Genomic DNA, 22,038 nt, shown 5'->3' on the forward strand with positions numbered 1-22,038 from the left:
GGAGACGGAACCCAACGGGCTTTTGGAGACGGAACCCAACGGGCTTTTGGACCCGGACACAAACAGGCTTCTGGACCCGGACCCGGACCCTCAGTAGCTCCCGGAGACGGAATCCAACGGGCTTTTGGACCCGGACACAAACAGGCTTCTGGACCCGGACCCGGACCCTACGGTAGCTCCCGGAGACGGAATCCAACGGGCTTTTGGACCCGGACACAAACAGGCTTCTGGACCCGGACCCTGACCCTACAGCAGCTCCCGGAGACGGAATCCAACGGGCTTTTGGACCCGGACACAAACAGGCTTCTGGACCCGGACCCGGACCCTACGGTAGCTCCCGGAGACGGAATCCAACGGGCTTTTGGACCCGGACCCTGACCCTACAGTAGCTCCCGGAGACGGAATCCAACAGGCTTTTGGACCCGGACACAAACAGGCTTCCGGACCCGGACCCGGACCCTACAGTAGCTCCCGGAGACGGAATCCAACGGGCTTTTGGACCCGGACACAAACAGGCTTCTGGACCCGGACCCGGACCCTCAGTAGCTCCCGGAGACGGAATCCAACGGGCTTTTGGACCCGGACACAAACAGGCTTCTGGACCCGGACCCGGACCCTACGGTAGCTCCCGGAGACGGAATCCAACGGGCTTTTGGACCCGGACACAAACAGGCTTCTGGACCCGGACCCTGACCCTACAGCAGCTCCCGGAGACGGAATCCAACGGGCTTTTGGACCCGGACACAAACAGGCTTCTGGACCCGGACCCGGACCCTACGGTAGCTCCCGGAGACGGAATCCAACGGGCTTTTGGACCCGGACCCTGACCCTACAGTAGCTCCCGGAGACGGAATCCAACAGGCTTTTGGACCCGGACACAAACAGGCTTCTGGACCCGGACCCGGACCCGGACCCTACGTTAGCTCCCGGAGACGGAATCCAACAGGCTTTTGGACCCGGACACAAACAGGCTTCTGGACCCGGACCCTGGGCAGCTTCTGGGCCCCACGTTAAAGATTAAGGTTATTATTATCATTAAGAATATTAACTTCATCAAGCTTTTCTATGAGCTCTCTCATTCAGCAGACTCTTGTATGCTCAGAAACAGTGTGTGTTTCAGTTCATCCTGTGATATGATTCAACTTCTGCTGTGCAAATTATTCACTTGTGTTTGTTTCAATTTAATTTTCTGATGGAGCAGGACAGAAATAAATAAAACTTTTTTTTTTTTTTTACAAAACTACATTTGTTTCTTTTTTTTTTTTTTTTAATAATTTGTGCTTTGAAGCACCAAATGATGGTCATAGAAAAAAATATAATGGTTCCTTCAGCAAAGGCCAATCCACACGGCCCAGACAGAGGCCCACAAATGCCAACAGACAGTTCATGAGTTCACACTTACAAATAATTAGAGTAAAAGACTAGAGTTAATTAAAAAGACTAGAGTTAGTCAGAGTAAAAGAGTATTTGGCCCGAACTCTAGAAGAATAAAGATTATATTCTATATTATATTCTTCTTCCTCATCTTTCCCTCTGTTAGGTTCACGGTCCGGGTCCGGGTGGGGGACGAGGAGTTCCCTGAGGGGTCCGGGAGCAACAAGAGGGAGTCAGCGGCCCGATCGGCTCTGGAGGAGCTCAGGAGAAGAGTGTCTCTGCCGGAGAGGGTGAGAGAACGACTGACACCACAGAAAGAGTGTGATGACCGAGAGAGGAACAGGAACAGGAGAAATGGAAGCTCTAGAAAGATGGAAACTGCAGGAGAGATGAGAACTAGTCCGTAGAAGTCCAAGATCCGGCCGTGAAACAACCAAATGTGTTTCTGACCTCCTGTGGCGTTTAGGTGCGGCTCGAGCTGAAAGCGACACCGTAATGAAAGCCACTGATATGAACCCGTGAGCGGCTCCTGCTCTGAGGTCAAAGGTCAAGCCTACAGTCCAACTGTGTCACATCGAGACTCTTCACTGAAGTCTCCTTTAATATCAGGGATGAAACGCTTTCGTTTGCTCACACTGGAGTTCAGCTTTATGCTTTACAGTAGATTCTTCATATTCCACTCTGGAAATATATTATTTCTACACTGATCGGCTGATAATTACGCCAACGGTCCCCTTCAGATGATATTCTATTAATCTGTGAACCGTCACCAGTGATTGTAATCGAGTCTCTGTGAAAGATGATTGACACTGACAGCTAGTGAAGATCATGAGGGTTTAGTTCTACCAGAAAGACTCGGGAGAGTTATTTCAATAAACCATACATTTATTGACAGCTCAGCAAGCTGATAATCTACAAAGTCATTTGGCGTAGGCCCCGTCCGTAGTGCATAATCCGAGAGTATCGGATCTGCAATTCCTGCCTAAAGATGAAGGCAGGGGCACAGCCGACCCCCCTGGGAGGTATGGACGGGACCATCCTGGTGGTGGTGGGGAGGATGGGGGTAATCGTCGCTTCAGTATCTGCGAACTCAAACATGTGTAAGTACCGTGCTTTTATACAGTGAGCATAAGAATATGATTGGATAGAAGTGAAGGCAATAAGTGACGTGGTAATTGAGTCTTCCCAGCAGAACTTATGCTAAAGCTTTCATTTCACAGCAGAGACTCATTCAGAAACAGAGAAATGCACTAATAGTGCTAAAACTACTCCGACTAGTAGCCATCAGTGTCTGGGACTGTTTTCCATTGTTATTCCAGGTAAAACAGACGAGACACACCGCAGTAAACCTGCTTTTGTCTTGCTTAGTTGGGGACATTTAATTTAAGATTCAACAATATTATTGAGATAGTACAAGAACACAAGTACCATGGCACAATAATTGATGGTAAGCTATGTTGTGAATCACACACTGATGCTGTTTGTGCCAAAGCCCAGCAGCGAATGCATTTCTACCGTAGACTGAGGAGTTTTAACATTGACCCCACTTTGATGAGAATGTTTTATTGAGTCTGGTTTATCTGCTGGTTTGGTTCCTTGTCCACAAAAATAACAAAACACGACTAGAGAGTATTGTTAGGACATGTAGCAAGATTGGCTCAAAAACTGCTTCTCTTTCTGAGTGTAACTCGACCCTCATCAATGTCATCAATCAGCCGCTTTGGTCATTTAATTAATGGCTTCTTGTTCCACAGATCTGACCAGAAGATGGGGATTGCCACGTTTGGCAGGACACTGGGTTGCCACATTTTTCTTTACATTTAATTGGTGCGTTCATAAGAGCATCACCGGTCTAGATTAGTCCATGATTTCAGATTTATCAGTAATGTCTTTTAGTTTGTTATTGTTCATGGTCATATCGTTGATCTGCTCGTTTCTCATGTTTTCATTCCTTCATGGACTCTTTTTTCTGTGTAATTTACACCAGATTTATCTAGTTTTAAAGTGTTTGGTTTATTCTTTAGTGGGTCTAGAAACTGCACATGATGATTTCCAGCACATCTGCTTTGCTCAATAAAGAGCTCAAATGGAGTTGATCCAGCAGGTCTATGGCAGTGAAGCGATCTGTACTGTATAAAGCACTAGAAGAATAAAGCTGATTCACACGGGGATCAGGGATCTTTCTCCTGCTGTTCTTCACAGCGAGCTGAACGTCTCTTTAATGGCCTGAGGTGTTAGACCAGTGACCTTCAGCTTCTTCTGTCTGTAATCTGTTAGTCTCTTAAGGACTGTTCCTCAGGTGCATGTGCAAACATTTCATCAACAACAAACCCTTTCCAATAAGGATCTGTAAAGCGTATTTGGATTTTATATCATTCATTTAAATACAGAATCTGGAAAAAGGGACACTTCTTTATTTGCCTATAATTTAGGCCATTTACTGTCGTTCCAGACCAGCATGAAGAATGAAGATTTATATTCAGCCTCATTTCTGTCTTCATCCGTGTTTAGCACACTAATAATTAATGTCTTATTTTGGGTTACAGATTAAATATTATACTTTGTTTTATTCATGCATTATTATATATTGTGTCATTTCCTTGAATTGATTTCAAATAAGCCCTGATGGTTCAGAAACACTGCCGAGATGCTGAAGAAACCTCTCTTATGATCAGCTGAGAAAGGCTGTGCTGCTTAATGAAGTGTGGAGACTGCCATACAGCTTCAGCTTTCAGGATTCACTGATTAACTACTATCTTTAGAAACATTAGAAATGCTGAAAAACATCCATTTCTCTTCAGTTTGTTTTAAATAGTCTGAGGACAAACTTTTCTTCATGTAGATTGTTAGCTGGACAAAAACTCATGAGCAAATGGGTAAGAGACTGGAAATGTTTTTTGTCAAAGGTTTCCCCCATAATGAGCCCAACATAGAGACTCAAACTGGTTTAAATAAAACACACACACACACACACACACACACACACACACACACACACACACACACACACACACACACACACACACACACACACACACAGCCCAAAAGAGCCTGGAGCTGACAGGAGGAAACATTATATTACCATACCGCAGAGAGGAACATGACAGAGATAGAGAGCGGTCTGAGTGTCAGACACACACTGATTCACCACAAGAGCTTTTAAAGCTTCTGTCCTCCATTACAGCTGTGACCAATGAGGCTTCCAGCATTCTGATTGGAGGAGGAGGACGAGTGGGAGGAGCCTAGAGTAATAATCTCTCTCTCTCTCTCGAAATGGGGAAGTTTCGTAAGCTATGTTCAGACTGCTACGAAACATAAGATTTGATCCAGATGTGTTTTTAAAAGTGAAAAACACATGAAATCTAATGTTTTCAACTGTTGAAGTGTGTTTGAAAGAGCAGCGCTTCAGATCCATGGGTATAAAATAAAGTCATTACTGCTGTGCTGTTTGAAAACGTCTGGTGTTGAAGCTTCATTTCTCGTTAGTTCAAATAAATACCTTGGGTTGTAATTTGTAACAAAATGATTTACGCACTAAATCCAGCATAAACTCCGGCACAATTTGCATATTTTTAAACTCTCAAAACAGACGTCACATCCCGAACCTCACAGCAATTGGCTGCCGACCGCGTTTTTCGCTTGATATTTGCATAGAGTCGAGAACTGCCCAACCTTTTGACGCTCTCGGTCGCTTTCAACGCTTTCTCCGGTCCGCTGTCAATCCCAAAATGCACTGCGCGAGCGTGAAGCTCGACTTCCATAGGAATGAATTGAAAACGCTCGCTCCGCTCGCACCGTGCCAGTGGACACGCACCGTAAGGGCTTGTCCCAATACCTCCCCTTACCCTAGATTTCTGCCCTAACCCTTGTTTTTGCGCGTTCTCGTGTAGGGGTAGGGCAGGGGTCTCAAACTCAACTTACCCGGGGGCCGCTGGAGGTAGAGTCTGGGTCAGGCTGGGCCGCATCAAGTTTTCCAAAAAAAAAAAAAAGGAGCACAGCTGATCCAATCTTCTCAATCTTTATTATTAACTGTTCTTCAACATGAATGTTTCTTTTGAACATAAACTGTTCCTCTGAATTTGAACATTCCTTTCTGAACATGAACAGTTCTTCATGAGCTGTCCTTCTGAACATGAACGGTTCTTCATGAGCTGTCCTTCTGAACATGAACGGTTCTTCATGAGCTGTCCTTCTGAACATGAATGGTTCTTCATGAGCTGTCCTTCTGAACATGAACGGTTCTTCAGAACATAGGCTTCTCTTGCCTACTCCTTGCTGCCAGAGACCTGGCAGCGCTTCCTCTCACCCCCAATTTCCACCGGCTGCGTTACGGCTGCGTTACGGCTCCGGCACGGCAGCGGAGTCAATAGGTTTCCATTAAAGTCAATGAGTGTATTTCCACTGAATGCGGTACAGCTGCGTTCCGACTCCGGCGATCCGCAGCCCTCCGGAGCAGATACGCAGAGCTTCTATTTTTGCCGGATGCCGGAGAGCTACGCAGCACTACAGGGCAGAATGCGCAGGACAGGAAGTCGAGCAAAAAAACAGAACAAACCAAAACAAAATAAAAGATCCGGTTAATTTTCTAAATAAAATACACCGTGATCATGGCGGATCATATTTCCCTACACTACACCTTGAAAACGTCATAATATGCCATTCCTCATAACGTTCTGTTTATAGAAACTATATATCGCGCGATCATACGTGAATTAGCGAGATCTCGTGGGTCCTTGTGACTTCAGCTGTCAGTCATGGACGCAGCCGTTCCGCAACAAATACGGACCTGGTGGGTATTGACGGACGACGGAACACGGAGCTGTCACGCAGCGGAGCCGTTCCGCATCTGGTGGAAATTGGGGGTTCACATAGATATGTGCTCCCAAAAAGACACATGGTCCGCTTGAACATCCTGGAGAGCTCAGGGAAGGTGGGTGGCAATTCTCTCAAAAAATGTCCAAGCTTGTCAGCATTTCCATTCACCTCCCTGAACTTGGCTTTGAGTTCAGAATTGCACTGCAGGTCAATGAGCTCCATTTGAAGTACAGGAGTAGCATCTTGCACTTCAAAGGAAAAGGGGTCAGCAAAAATTTGAAAAGTGGCTCTGTGCGTCTTGAAGTCTGCAAACCTGCGATCAAATTCCTCCTGTAGCTTCATAATGGCATCAGCATACTTCTCACCAATGAATGGTGTGCCCAAATCCATGAGTGCCTTGCATGCTGGAAAATGGCAGAGGTTTGTCTGAGAGAGCTGGGCTTTCCATAACACAAGTTTTGTGGAGAATGCCCTCACATTGTCATAGGCAGCACTCACAAGCTGCCCCTGGCCTTGTAACTTTTTGTTCAGTACATTCAGCTCCTGTGTGATGTCAACAAGAAAAGCTAAGTCCATGAGCCATTTGGGATCACTTAACACAGGAACAGCCATCCCATCCTTCTCCATGAAGGCTTTCACTTCTGCTCTCAACTCAAAAAACCTCTTCAAGACGTTTCCCCTACTGAGCCAACGTACCTCTGTGAAGTAGAGCACATCCTCATATTCTGACTCTATTTCGTCCAAAAAGGCACGGAACTGCCGGTGCTTTAAGCCCCTGGATCTGATATGGTTGATGCATTTCACAACAACAGACATCACATTGTCAAACCTCAGGCATTTGCTGCAAAGGGCCTGCTGATGGATAATGCAGTGCAGAGCAATGGCCTCCTCCACATTCTCCTCTTCTAATTTTCTTTGAACAAGTGCCACCAGTCCATTTCTCCTTCCTGTCATTGATGGCGCTCCGTCGGTCGTTATTCCAGCAAAACTCTTCCATGGTAAACCTGCATCCTCAATAGCACCACACAGCTGACGGAATATCTCCTGAGCGGTGGTCTGACCATGCATTGGAATCACAGCGAGTAACTCCTCGATCACTTCAAAATTGTCGTCAACACCACGGACATATACTGCGAGCTGCGCGGTGTCAGTGTTATCTGTGCTCTCATCAAGAGCGACTGAGTATGCACAAAAACGTTTGGCTTTCTCACGCAGTTGATCATATATGTTTTCTGACAGGTCAGAAATGCGCTCTGCCACTGTGTTAGCTGAAAGGCTGATATTGCTAAACTGACCCTTCTTTTCTGGACAGACTTTACTTGCAGCTAGTAAAATGCACTTTTTGATGAACTCGCCATCCTTGAACGGCTTACCGGCCTTCGCAATCATTTCACTCACCACGTAGCTAGCTTCGACTGCTGCTTCATTTTCTTTCTTTGCTTTCTTGAATAAATCTTGTTGCCTCAATAGACATTTTTTAAGATTGGCGACCCGGTTCTTTCTCTCATCTCCCTGGTACTTTATATACTCCTCAGCATGTCTAGTTGAGTAATGACGTCTGATGTTGTATTCCTTGTACACCGCAACTTTCTCTGTGCATATGAGACACGTAGGGGTGCCCCTGTGCTCGACAAAAAAATATTCCGTCTCCCACTTTTCCTGAAATTGCCTGTGCTCGTCGGAAACCTCTCTCTTCACGGCACGTTTTGAGAGAGACATGACTGGAACTGGGTGATGGCATATATTTTCCGTTCGTGGTTGGCTATGACAACTATTGACAACAAACGCCCCGGGAAGCTGTCACGAGACCATCTATGGTAGCCCATAAGTGATTAAAAAAAACGCGCCGCACTCAACGACTCAGCAAAAAAAAAAAGCGCATTTCAGAACAACACTAATGTTAGAAAATATTTCACAAAGCTATCTATACGATGTTGATGATATCTGCCGTGCTGAGTGCTTCGAGAGAGTCTGCATATCAAATATACCTCTTATCTGGGTAGTTAATCTAATTTTATTTTCGATGTTGGCTTCCAATTATTATTAAAAAAAGATGTGAGGTAAAACTTAAAAACTAGCCGCGTTCGTCTAATGCTTCATCTTTTTCTTCACAGCGCGCTGTGACTTCTCCCTAACGTTAAACCCAAACAGCACTGAGCACAATCAGTGATGGTTGTAAAATGCAGTGTCTGCTGATTATAAATTGCGGGAGGTGTTTGATTGTAAAAAGAGCTGTTATAAGCACAATGATCCGCGCAAGAGACGTTGACCCTGTTCCCATGACGGTGCGCGTTCGGAAACGGACCGCAACTAGACATGCAAACTATACTTTGGGTTTCATGTGCGCGTCTAAACGATCAAATACAGACAAAAATATGGCTAAATGACCGGTTTGGAGATTCACTTTAACACAGTTTATGTCTTAAATGGGAGTTAGTTGTGGAATAGTTGGGAGAAAATGTGTATTATTAGATCTGCATTCGGTCTTAAAGTGGCAGCGTCTAATAAACCTGCTAATGATTACACCTTTAATGTGAATAAAACAACTAAAGGCAAAGAGAAAATTTCTCCCAGCTCTTGAATGAATAACTTTAGCTTTAATGAGCATTAATCTATCTATAATAAACTATGCTGTGTTATTTTACATTTGATTACTTTATTAGATTTCTAGCATATTATTATGAATACTTATATCCTGATTATAACTGGGATAGTTATGTACGTGTATATAATTTGCATATAGTGGTGTCCCATTTCATAGGGAAAGATCTTCAACTCCACTTCCCCTCGTTGAGGGGACTTTACTTTCTAGGGCACTCAAAACCAAGTGGAAGTTTTAAGGGGGAGAAATGGGACAGGGCCTAAGTCTATCCAATTGAGTGCAGAGGTTTTTCTTTCTCCTGGTTCGGTTAAGACGCGCCTCATAATCGAAGCCCTATGGAGCAGATCAGACTCACACTCCATATTTGCAGACAGACAACTCTTACTGCAAGAAGCCACGACACGAACCGCAATAGATTTTTTAAAAAGGGAGGTTAAAAATAAATAAAATGCTCGGCTGGCTCTGGAGGAGCTGGAGAGGAGAGGGTCTCTGCCGGAGAGGGTGAGAGAACGACTGACACCACAGAAACAGTGTGATGACCGAGAGAGGAACAGGAACAAGAGGAGAAAGTAGTCTCTAATATTAGGGATGAAACAGGGTCTATTAGGGCTGATAATTACGCCAACGGTCCCCTTCAGATGATACTCTATTAATCTGTGAACCGTCACCAGTGATTGTAATCGAGTCTCTGTGAAAGATGATTGACACTGACAGCTAGTGAAGAGCATGAGGGTTTAGTTCACAGCAGAGACTCGTTCAGAAACAGAGAAATGCACTAATAGTGCTAAAACTACTCCGACTAGTAGCCATCAGTGTCTGGGACTGTTTTCCATTGTTATTCCAGGTAAAACAGACGAGACGCACCGCAGTAAACCTGTAGCGACCCGTATGGCTTCTAGAGGAGACGCTTCAGCCGTTTAATACAGAACTAGAGTCAGACGTTCACTAACACACGCTTTCATTCCCGTCTGCTTCATTTTCTGTGTGTCACATGATCTAATCTCGAGTCTCTCTCTGTCCTGGCAGAGACTCAGAGGACCGCCACGGCTGCTGGACTGCCTGCAATGCCTCTCTGGCCTGGAGCAATATGCGGCCGCTCATGGAGAGGAGCTCCAGGTGGTGGAGGAGGAGAGAGGGGCCCCCAATACTAGGAGGTACACACACACACACACACCCTCTCTGTCCTGGCAGAGACTCAGAGGACCGCCACGGCTGCAGGACTGCCTGAACCAACACTCCCTCTCTGGCCTGCGGAGATATGCAGCCGCTCATGGGGAGGAGCTCACATTAACATCGGTGGAGCGGACTGGGCTCCCCAATTCACCGAGGTTAGGGTTAACACACACACACACGCTCAAGGCCACACTGGACCGGCGCATGGACGAACATCAAAATACAATAAAAAAAAATAATATATATATATATATATATATATATATATATATATATATTAGGGGTGGCACGGTTCACAAAACCCACGGTTCGGTTCGTATCACGGTTTTAGGGTCACGGTTTTCGGTTCTGTACGGTTCATGTTGTTGTTTTTTCTTTTAATCTTTAACACTCCAAAAATTTACTTCAGCATATGATATATAGCTGAATTATCTAATTATTTATTTATTTATTTCATAAATGGGGTGTGTTTGCAAAACGCAGCTTCTCATTTCCCATTCTGAAGTAATATGAGTGAGCAGTCACCCTGAGGAAACTTTCAGTGGCCCTGGAGGTCCATCATCTGTAGAGCTACGTGGGCTGTGTTGGACCGTTATTTGTCAATTTATCCTCGTGTCTCGTCATCATAGGCGGGACATGTCCCCACCATTTTTTGCCAGGGTTGATATTATCTTGCAGCACGGGTGTACCAATACAAATAAATAAAACATTTCCAGTTAACTAGCAAAGTATTTGTTTCATTCGTTTGTTAAATAAGAAGCAATTTAGCGCTGAAATGTGTTTTTTTAATCAAGTGATCAAAGTGCTCGTTGCAGTTGCGATCAGTGGTGCTGATACAGTGTTCTCGTGGCTCGCGCACACACCGCAGCGGCCGCACATTCATCACTCGGACGCGCGCTTCAAGCCATTGAGGAGACTCAAGGCTACTCGTTCCGATTAAATAATAAAACAAAATTCATACAAATCGGTCCCTGCTTGATATACAACCGCTGATAAACATAATCGGTTTTGATAAAGAAAAAAATATATACGAGCGCAGATTAGAACTCAGAACCTTTGATACGCTTGGCAAGTTCTGCCACTGGACCATTAGGCTACGTGGAACAGTCGATCTATGTAGCCTATTTATTCACATGAAAAAAACAACATATAGTGGAGTAGATCTCATTAAATGTCTAGGTAAACTCAGTGTACTATATAAATCGTTTGCTGGACATTGTAATGTAATTCTACATATGTCTGATTTATGATTTAGCATTGTATTAGCACGGGCACGAGGCTACATTGCACATGCGTCGAACCGTGCAAACCGCGCGACGCACACGCGCACCGAACCGAGACAAGCGAACCGAACGGTTCGGATGTTTTTTCATGTACCGTGCCACCCCTAATATATATATATATATATATATATATATATATAAATATAAATATATATATATAAATATAAATATATATATATATATATATATATATATATATATATATATATATATATATACACCATATATATATATATATAGAGAGAGAAAAAAAGTGTTAAAAAATACAAATAATATTGGAGCATCCAGTGTCTCAAATTTTCACCTACGGCCAGAGGAAGGGGTTGGCGGAAGGAATTAAGAATTAAGGAAGGCCACACTGGACCTCTACACGCGCCCAGGTAACACATCTAGTGAACTCTCTCAGCCGCTGCTGTTTCTGTGAGTTTACTCCTGTAACCTGTTGATCATCAGTGCTGGGAATCTTGAACCGGTAACACTAGTGTTGAGGCTCTCGACTGCATTGACTCGGGTTTGCTTGTGTTGGCATATTTACCCTCATTGAGTGTATGTTTTAAATGTAGAAGACATGATATATAAATATGAAATGTAGAGCAGTATTTCTCCACTGGGTGGCAGAGTGTGCCGTCTCAGAAACCGCAACAAACGTTTATTTTATTTGTTTGTTTGCAACTAACGTAATGGTCGAGGTGAACATATTGAAAGAGGACCAACCCTTTGTGCTGAAACTCTTGATGGAGGCAATAAGTGAAGTAGACACAAATCCTGAACAATCGCTTGTTGTCACTCTGACTAAATTTGGCCAATAGGACCAAGAGCCCATCAAGCTGGCTGAAATGATCGACCTAAGAGCAATTGAAGCTATATCTGTCCACGCAGCCTGCACCATCCGTCCAGCAGACTACAGAATGGAATTGATGTGGTCACGCCATGGAGTGCAGCAGGTGGTTGGACACAGGGGGTCCTTATTTACTGCTTATGGGATACCCGAGGCAAGCAACTACCAATCCAACCTTGACCAGCATCCCCTAACCCTTGACAACAATCTGAAAATGGTATTCAGTGGCATGGAACCTAACGCAGAATTGAACTTTGTCCAACTATACTCAACAACACCACACTGCCATGTTGGAAAAGTAGCCAAACATCCTGTCAGTAGGGTAGTTACGACTTGCGGTCTTCACAATCCGCAACACAACCAATCCCTGCTGAAGCAGGCTAAGGATTATGTTGACTGCATGCGTGACCTTTCTGGCAAAACAAATTGCCGTGTATACGCAAGAATGGAGGCCGTCTTTCTGCTAAAGGAGCACCTTCCTGAAATTTTGGAACCACGCCATTTCTATGACGAAGCAGACCTCTACAACCTTCTCGAAGACTATCCTATGGTCCTCGTCTTCAAAGACAATTCAAAGAAATTGGGACTGCGGCATGTCATTAACCCAGTGACGGAATGCCTCACTCAAAGCCTGTACAATCTCTTGGCAGAATGCAAAGGACAGGGAGGTTACACCAACAGTTGGACTGCCTTCCAGCTCGAGTTAGCTCTAGAAGAGCTTTTCTTTGGGAAACCTAACAGCAGAACTTCAGTGCAGTTCTCTGTTAGTTTGGGAACAAATGGCACTAACCCTAACTCTCTCACCAAAAGAAGAGGCTTTCTGGGACTGTCTCCAGCGGGGAGTGCAAGTGTGGGAGAATATCCACCACCACTCAGCACATGGTTCAAAGACCAACTACAACAAATGAGAGTGATGAGGATCTTCCCACTTACAGATTCCCTGAAGGCCCCACCAGTCGTCGTTGGAGAATCGCTCGTGCAAGTCCTTCTGAGTGACTTGCACGAACGAAATGACCAAATACCAACCCATTCGCTTAAAGACAAGACCCCCCCTTTGTCTGGGAAGTTGATTGGGTGCAGGACAGTAACCGACTTCAGCAAAGAGCTGGTGGAGCGGGATGCTTTTAAGTACCCGCACACCTTTAAAAGGGCTCTCCAACTCGTTGAGGCGGCGGGTCAGGACGTCAAGATGTGCCTGCAGCTGGCCCTTTCAACATTTAAGTTCTTTCCGGCAATTTTGTTCTGGGATGAGAACAGACACCCAAAGGCCAAATGGAATAAGAAGGATTACATCGAGCTGTATGCTGAAACTGGGATGCCATCGTCCGAAGCTCAGGCAGCAACCCTACTGGGGGACATCTGTGCAGGTATGGAAAGAGACAATCTCACCTATGGCAAAAACCTGCAAGCGTACAAGGAGAGGGGCATGCCATGGCTACATCCATGCCTGCAAAAACTTCCAAAAAACCTGACAAAGGATCAAAAAATCTCAATCCTAACTTTTTTGAGTTCAATCGCACTCATTCAGAATGGGGATTTTGTTTTATTTTCATCACTTGGGTCCCTCATGAGCAAGCTCCCAATGAGCCAGCAGCAGATGCAGCAGGCACACCTGCTATCTCCACTAATTCTCCTACACTCTCCACATGTGAACCGGCTCCATGAATCGGTCCCATACAAGGTCCCCAAAATTCAAGCCGATACAAAAAAGCGTCCCCCAACGGTTCAAAACCCCCCCAAAACACAAGAAGAACCAGAAGAAAAAGAAAGTGATGCAGAAGAAGAGGAAGAACAACTGGTTGAAAGGGTGGAGACCACAAATATTCCTGCAAACATCCTTGGGAGGTGGACGCCTGAAGAGGTGGAATTGGTGATGGCTCACCCCGAATTGACACATACTGAGGCTTACAGAACATACCTCAACACATGTAAAGAAATGAACCACCCAGTGAGAACCTTTCAAGCATTCAAAAAGAAGAGACAAAGACAACAATAGGTAAGAAAAACTTTTTCATATCATTTAATTCAAGCAAAAAGCAATATATTTTTTTACTTATCCACAACTTCCCTTGTTATTCAGAATCATGGACCCCCTGGTAACTGGATGACCACATCTCCAGAGGAAGTCCAAAAGTTCTTTTTTTGTTCCTGTTCGACGTTCAACGACTTTTTGGTTCAACATTTATCTAATCAAGCACCAGCACTTAAGATTATTTTATTTTGGTACAATTATAATTATGTTCAATAAATAATGTTACTTAATCGTACCTCTTGTGTGATGTCAAATTATTTTCAATACACCCACAAAAAACACAAGTCCGACCCAAAACAATACAAGTCCCAAACAACCAAAAGACACAAATCCCACCTCCAAAAAACACAAGTCCCCCCCCAAAAAAAACACAAGTCCCACCCCAAAAAAAACACAAGTCCAACCTCCAAAAAACACAAGTCCAACCTCCAAAAAACACAAGTCCCACCCAAAAAAAAACACAAGTCCCACCCCAAAAAAAAACACAAGTCCAACCTCCAAAAAACACAAGTCCCACCCATGTCCCACCCAAAAAAAAAACACAAGTCCAACCTCCAAAAAACACAAGTCCCACCCAAAAAAAAAACACAAGTCCAACCTCCAAAAAACACAAGTCCCACCCATGTCCCACCCAAAAAAAAACACAAGTCCAACCTCCAAAAAACACAAGTCCCACCCATGTCCCACCCAAAAAAAAAACACAAGTCCCACCCCCAAAAAAACACAAGCCCCCCCCCCCCCAAAAAAACAAAAACAAGTCCAACCCCCAAAAAAAACACAAGTCCCACCCATGTCCCACCCAAAAAAAAAAAACAAGTCCCACCCCAAAAAAAACAAGTCCCACCCAAAAAAAATTGGGTGAAAAAGCACGTATGGCTTCTAGAGGAGACGCTTCAGCCGTTTAATACAGAACTAGAGTCAGGCGTTCACTAACCGCTAGGGTTGTGCCGATAGACGATAGTATCGCGTATCGACAATAGTCAGAGATATCAATACTGCAATATTGGCTCGTTTTCCCTTTAATGTATTAAATTATTATTACTATTATTATTATTATTATAAAGCTAGTATTGTTATTAAATATTAGAAACTACTAAATGTTTTTAAAACAGACTAAAAACACTTCATCCCCACATCAAAATTGAATTGCAAGGTGATCCATTGTCAAGAGTGTTTGTTTTAACAGACGCATCATTCTTATAGCGCCACCAGGTGTGTAGACACGGTACTGCACTTTATTTTTTAGATCTGGCTGTTTAACAGGGGTCTATTTTATAAAGTGCTGTTGTATCTAGGGCAATTTTATGAAGGGCTGTTCTATCTTGGGCTATTTTGTGCAGAGTCTGTGTGGGTCCCCCCAGTGGTCAGTGTTTTTTTGTGTGTTTTTTGCGCAGGTGGTGGGTAGGTTTACCTGGTTAGGCTTAGGTGAGGTAGTGTGCCGGGCCCATGGCCTTTGACCCTGCATGCATGCAGATGGCCTAAAGCAAAGTGAACTTGAGTTTTCCCCAGCTGTTCACCTGTCAATGCAAAATGGTTGCATTTGCCGTGCATATCAGCACCAGAACGGATGGACGGACGGATTTAAACAACTTTTTGTAAAACTTTTTGTTTTATATATATATATATATATATATATATATATATATATATATATATATATATATATATATATATATATATATATATATCTAACAGTTTAATATAACTAGTCTAGTTTAATGATCAATAAGAGAACGCACTTACATTATAAGACAAATTGGTGTTTTTTGACATATTTTACGATCCGCACTGAACAAATGTAATTTCCATCACATGTAAATATTTGATTATTATTAAAAATTTTTATGATATACATAATTTCTTAACAGTGTAAGACCACTTTCACACATAGTTTTACCAGTTTATACCTATATTGCAATTACCATAGATTTGTGGATTAAGTAAATTAATTGTCAAGAGGCCCAAACACAAAGCTTACATCCACCACAACCTGAAATATAATATTGCATTGGTTAGATACATTTCAGGAAAATAACTACTTGTGTTATTACATTAAGTGGAACATTATCCCATAAACTATGCAGAAGTTTTTAATGAGTGATTAGAACTTTGTACATATTTTTAAAAAAGTTATGGCGTGGTGGAAATGACAATGAATGGACGTCCATGTAGAAAAACAGAAGATGTTTATTTGAAACCTTCTGAAGCAGACAATTCCATTTAACAAATCATTAGTCTCATATTTGACAGGGTCCTCTTTTAGTCTGTCCCTATAAGACTGAGACCTTTCTGCAGTTGACTTCCACAGCATCTTAAACAGATGAAAAGGCATTAGTAACAAATATACATTTGAATAAATACATTAGCATTGTAAAATGTTCTCTTTCCATTTTCAATAAATATTTCACGATTAATGTTTTTGTGTGAATATAATTTCTTTGAATAGGATCATTGGAAATGGAGGGTCACGAGGTGGTGGTTTCAGACGACGATGACGTGATGTTTGTGATGGATGAGGAGTGGACGTGATGTTTGTCAGGTTCAGCAAGACGTGAACATTACTGAAGTGACAGATTCCAAATGTTTTTCATTTTTAACATGTTACATGTTATTATCTGACTATTATTTTATATCGAATATTATTAAACTCTTCTTTTTTAAGATTCCAGATGACATCCTGAGACGTATCCTGCTTGAGGTCGTAAAAGAAGACGGAGATGTTGCTTTTGACAGACTGTCTTTGTCTGAGATGTGGTTTCAAACGAATCTTTTCGAAATGAGGCTCATTTCTCTTAGCTCTCATTTTATTATTTTTATATTCTTAACAGTAGACAGTTGTAAATTGCAAAAGCATTTGACAAAGGTCCATGACTGTTTTAACTGTTTAACTTAAACTGCTAGAAGCCATTGATACTCAATTAAGCTGTAAGCTATACATCTTTCTAACTATTAGTTAATCTATCCATCTATCTAAAGATTTAAAGCTTCAAGGTTTTAAAACTCTTATCTCTTTCTCAGAACAGGCGTAGTGAACTGGAGCAAACACTCGAGTGAGCACAAGGAGAAGTACAGAGTGGCATATGAGATGAAGAATTGCTTGTTTTGTGGGTACTTTTTTAAAGAAATACCAGTAGGTTATTTCGGGGATGGAAAGAAAGGAGTCCTTGGTGGATTTTACAGCACCATAGAATTTCCAGGGCACTGCTCACACCATTGCTTCATCCTTGCCGGCAATAGGTACAGTCCCAGGGATTCAGAGGATGAATAAAGCTCATTACAGATATTCACTGTCTGATCTGATCTGACCTGACTGCTGCTCCTTGAGCGGTTCACTCATATTATCCAGAGAGTTACTCAGGTCATTGTTTGTCTTGTACAAGTGCAAAGCCTCCTCCATGATGATCTTGAATCGGCATCAGAGGATAATGTGTGTCTGTAAATTTCCCGCTGAAATACTTAGTCAGACTCAGATACAAAAATTATCATCTTTTTTTTTTACCTCACTATATATAAATAAAGGTGACTTAACTCTCTCACACGCATCTGGACCTCATCTCATTGTGTCTTCACTGTCATGATCATGTTTCACACACCTGTCATCCACTCTTCTCTCGGTCTCCTACCAGGTGAAATTGGGGGGTCGCTCCTTCCTCCCCATGAGCAGCTCCTCAAAGAAGCAGGCCAGAGAGAAGGCGGCCCAAGCAGCCGTGGCCATCCTCCTCACAGAGGCCTCACAGTCTCCTACCAGGTGAAATTGGGGGTTCGCTCCTTCCTCCCCATGAGCGGCTCCTCAAAGAAGCAGGCCAGAGAGAAGGCGGCCCAAGCAGCCGTGGACATCCTCATTGCAGAGGCCTCACAGTCTCCTACCAGGTGAAATTGGGGGTTCGCTCCTTCCTCCCCATGAGCGGCTCCTCAAAGAAGCAGGCCAGAGAGAAGGCGGCCCAAGCAGCCGTGGACATCCTCATTGCAGAGGCCTCACAGTCTCCTACCAGGTGAAATTGGGGGGGGGTCGCTCCTTCCTCCCCATGAGCGGCTCCTCAAAGAAGCAGGCCAGAGAGAAGGCGGCCCAAGCAGCCGTGGACATCCTCATTGCAGAGGCCTCACAGTCTCCTACCAGGTGAAATTGGGGGGGGGGTCGCTCCTTCCTCCCCATGAGCGGCTCCTCAAAGAAGCAGGCCAGAGAGAAGGCGGCCCAAGCAGCCGTGGCCATTCTCTCCCTCTCTCTCTCTCTCTCTCTCTCTCACACAACCCTAAAGCTTTGACTGTCAGTAGCTTTTCACACTGAAGCGTGATTCCTTTCACCATTAACACCTGATCTATGATGTCCACAGCCGTACTCCAGCATTCCAACAGCTCCCGGACCCTGACCCTACGGTAGCTCCCGGAGACGGAATCCAACGGCCTTTTGGACCCGGACACAAACAGGCTTCTGGACCTGGACCCGGACCCGGACCCTCGGTAGCTCCCGGAGACGGAATCCAACGGCCTTTTGGACCCGGACACAAACAGGCTTCTGGACCCGGACCCGGACCCTCAGTAGCTCCCGGAGACGGAATCCAACGGGCTTTTGGACCCGGACACAAACAGGCTTCTGGACCCGGACCCGGACCCTACGGTAGCTCCCGGAGACGGAACCCAACGGGCTTTTGGACCCGGACACAAACAGGCTTCTGGACCCGGACCCGGACCCTCAGTAGCTCCCGGAGACGGAATCCAACGGCCTTTTGGACCCGGACACAAACAGGCTTCTGGACCCGGACCCGGACCCTCGGTAGCTCCCGGAGACGGAATCCAACGGCCTTTTGGACCCGGACACAAACAGGCTTCTGGACCCGGACCCGGACCCTCAGTAGCTCCCGGAGACGGAATCCAACGGGCTTTTGGACCCGGACACAAACAGGCTTCTGGACCCGGACCCGGACCCTACGGTAGCTCCCGGAGGCGGAACCCAACGGGCTTTTGGACCCGGACACAAACAGGCTTCTGGACCCGGACCCTCAGTAGCTCCCGGAGACGGAATCCAACGGGCTTTTGGACCCGGACACAAACAGGCTTCTGGACCCGGACCCGGACCCGGACCCTCGGTAGCTCCCGGAGACGGAATCCAACGGCCTTTTGGACCCGGACACAAACAGGCTTCTGGACCCGGACCCGGACCCTCAGTAGCTCCCGGAGACGGAATCCAACGGGCTTTTGGACCCGGACACAAACAGGCTTCTGGACCCGGACCCGGACCCTACGGTAGCTCCCGGAGACGGAACCCAACGGGCTTTTGGACCCGGACACAAACAGGCTTCTGGACCCGGACCCGGACCCTCAGTAGCTCCCGGAGACGGAATCCAACGGGCTTTTGGACCCGGACACAAACAGGCTTCTGGACCCGGACCCGGACCCTACGGTAGCTCCCGGAGACGGAACCCAACGGGCTTTTGGACCCGGACACAAACAGGCTTCTGGACCTGGACCCGGACCCTCGGTAGCTCCCGGAGACGGAATCCAACGGGCTTTTGGACCCGGACACAAACAGGCTTCTGGACCCGGACCCGGACCCGGACCCTACGGTAGCTCCCGGAGACGGAATCCAACGGGCTTTTGGACCCGGACACAAACAGGCTTCTGGACCCGGACCCTGACCCTACAGCAGCTCCCGGAGACGGAATCCAACGGGCTTTTGGACCCGGACACAAACAGGCTTCTGGACCCGGACCCGGACCCTACGGTAGCTCCCGGAGACGGAATCCAACGGGCTTTTGGACCCGGACCCTGACCCTACAGTAGCTCCCGGAGACGGAATCCAACAGGCTTTTGGACCCGGACACAAACAGGCTTCTGGACCCGGACCCTGGGCAGCTTCTGGGCCCCACGTTAAAGATTAAGGTTATTATTATCATTAAGAATATTAACTTCATCAAGCTTTTCTATGAGCTCTTTCATTCAGCAGACTCTTGTATGCTCAGAAACAGTGTGTGTTTCAGTTCATCCTGTGATATGATTCAACTTCTGCTGTGCAAATTATTCACTTGTGTTTGTTTCAATTTAATTTTCTGATGGAGCAGGACAGAAATAAATAAAACTTTTTTTTTTTTTTTTACAAAACTACATTTGTTTCTTTTTTTTTTTTTTTTTATAATTTGTGCTTTGAAGCACCAAATGATGGTCATAGAAAAAAATATAATGGTTCCTTCAGCAAAGGCCAATCCACACGGCCCAGACAGAGGCCCACAAATGCCAACAGACAGTTCATGAGTTCACACTTACAAATAATTAGAGTAAAAGACTAGAGTTAATTAAAAAGACTAGAGTTAGTCAGAGTAAAAGAGTATTTGGCCCGAACTCTAGAAGAATAAAGATTATATTCTATACTATATTCTTCTTCCTCATCTTTCCCTCTGTTAGGTTCACGGTCCGGGTCCGGGTGGGGGACGAGGAGTTCCCTGAGGGGTCCGGGAGCAACAAGAGGGAGTCAGCGGCCCGATCGGCTCTGGAGGAGCTCAGGAGAAGAGTGTCTCTGCCGGAGAGGGTGAGAGAACGACTGACACCACAGAAAGAGTGTGATGACCGAGAGAGGAACAGGAGAAATGGAAGCTCTAGAAAGATGGAAACTGCAGGAGAGATGAGAACTAGTCCGTAGAAGTCCAAGATCCGGCCGTGAAACAACCAAATGTGTTTCTGACCTCCTGTGGCGTTTAGGTGCGGCTCGAGCTGAAAGCGACACCGTAATGAAAGCCACTGATATGAACCCGTGAGCGGCTCCTGCTCTGAGGTCAAAGGTCAAGCCTACAGTCCAACTGTGTCACATCGAGACTCTTCACTGAAGTCTCCTTTAATATCAGGGATGAAACGCTTTCGTTTGCTCACACTGGAGTTGAGCTTTATGCTTTACAGTAGATTCTTCATATTCCACTCTGGAAATATATTATTTCTACACTGATCGGCTGATAATTACGCCAACGGTCCCCTTCAGATGATACTCTATTAATCTGTGAACCGTCACCAGTGATTGTAATCGAGTCTCTGTGAAAGATGATTGACACTGACAGCTAGTGAAGAGCATGAGGGTTTAGTTCTACCAGAAAGACTCGGGAGAGTTATTTCAATAAACCATACATTTATTGACAGCTCAGCAAGCTGATAATCTACAAAGTCATTTGGCGTAGGCCCCGTCCGTAGTGCATAATCCGAGAGTATCGGATCTGCAATTCCTGCCTAAAGATGAAGGCAGGGGCGCAGCCGACCCCCCTGGGAGGTATGGACGGGACCATCCTGGTGGTGGTGGGGAGGATGGGGGTAATCGTCGCTTCAGTATCTGCGAACTCAAACATGTGTAAGTACCGTGCTTTTATACAGTGAGCATAAGAATATGATTGGATAGAAGTGAAGGCAATAAGTGACGTGGTAATTGAGTCTTCCCAGCAGAACTTATGCTAAAGCTTTCATTTCACAGCAGAGACTCGTTCAGAAACAGAGAAATGCACTAATAGTGCTAAAACTACTCCGACTAGTAGCCATCAGTGTCTGGGACTGTTTTTCATTGTTATTCCAGGTAAAACAGACGAGACGCACCGCAGTAAACCTGCTTTTGTCTTGCTTAGTTGGGGACATTTAATTTAAGATTGAACAATATTATTGAGATAGTACAAGAACACAAGTACCATGGCACAATAATTGATGGTAAGCTATGTTGTGAATCACACACTGATGCTGTTTGTGCCAAAGCCCAGCAGCGAATGCATTTCTACCGTAGACTGAGGAGTTTTAACATTGACCCCACTTTGATGAGAATGTTTTATTGAGTCTGGTTTATCTGCTGGTTTGGTTCCTTGTCCACAAAAATAACAAAACACGACTAGAGAGTATTGTTAGGACATGTAGCAAGATTGGCTCAAAAACTGCTTCTCTTTCTGAGTGTAACTCGACCCTC

General features: G+C 45.0%; 1 protein-coding gene across 1 annotated transcript; it reads right to left on the bottom strand.

Annotated features, from left to right (window-relative positions):
• Nucleotides 1–1,501: 1,501 nt before the first annotated feature.
• On the bottom strand, nt 1,502–7,908 carry LOC311282769 (general transcription factor II-I repeat domain-containing protein 2-like; the record flags this gene model as incomplete). The annotated part of the gene is made up of 2 exons (XM_084396777.1): nt 1,502–1,852; nt 6,358–7,908. The coding sequence occupies 2 exons, from the start codon at nt 7,906–7,908 to the stop codon at nt 1,502–1,504; spliced, it is 1,902 nt and encodes a 633-aa protein (XP_084252903.1).
• Between the last annotated feature and the right edge of the window lie 14,130 nt (nt 7,909–22,038).

This window comes from Rutilus rutilus, assembly GCF_951802725.1.
Source record: "Rutilus rutilus genome assembly, chromosome: 23".
NCBI lineage: Eukaryota > Metazoa > Chordata > Actinopteri > Cypriniformes > Leuciscidae > Rutilus > Rutilus rutilus.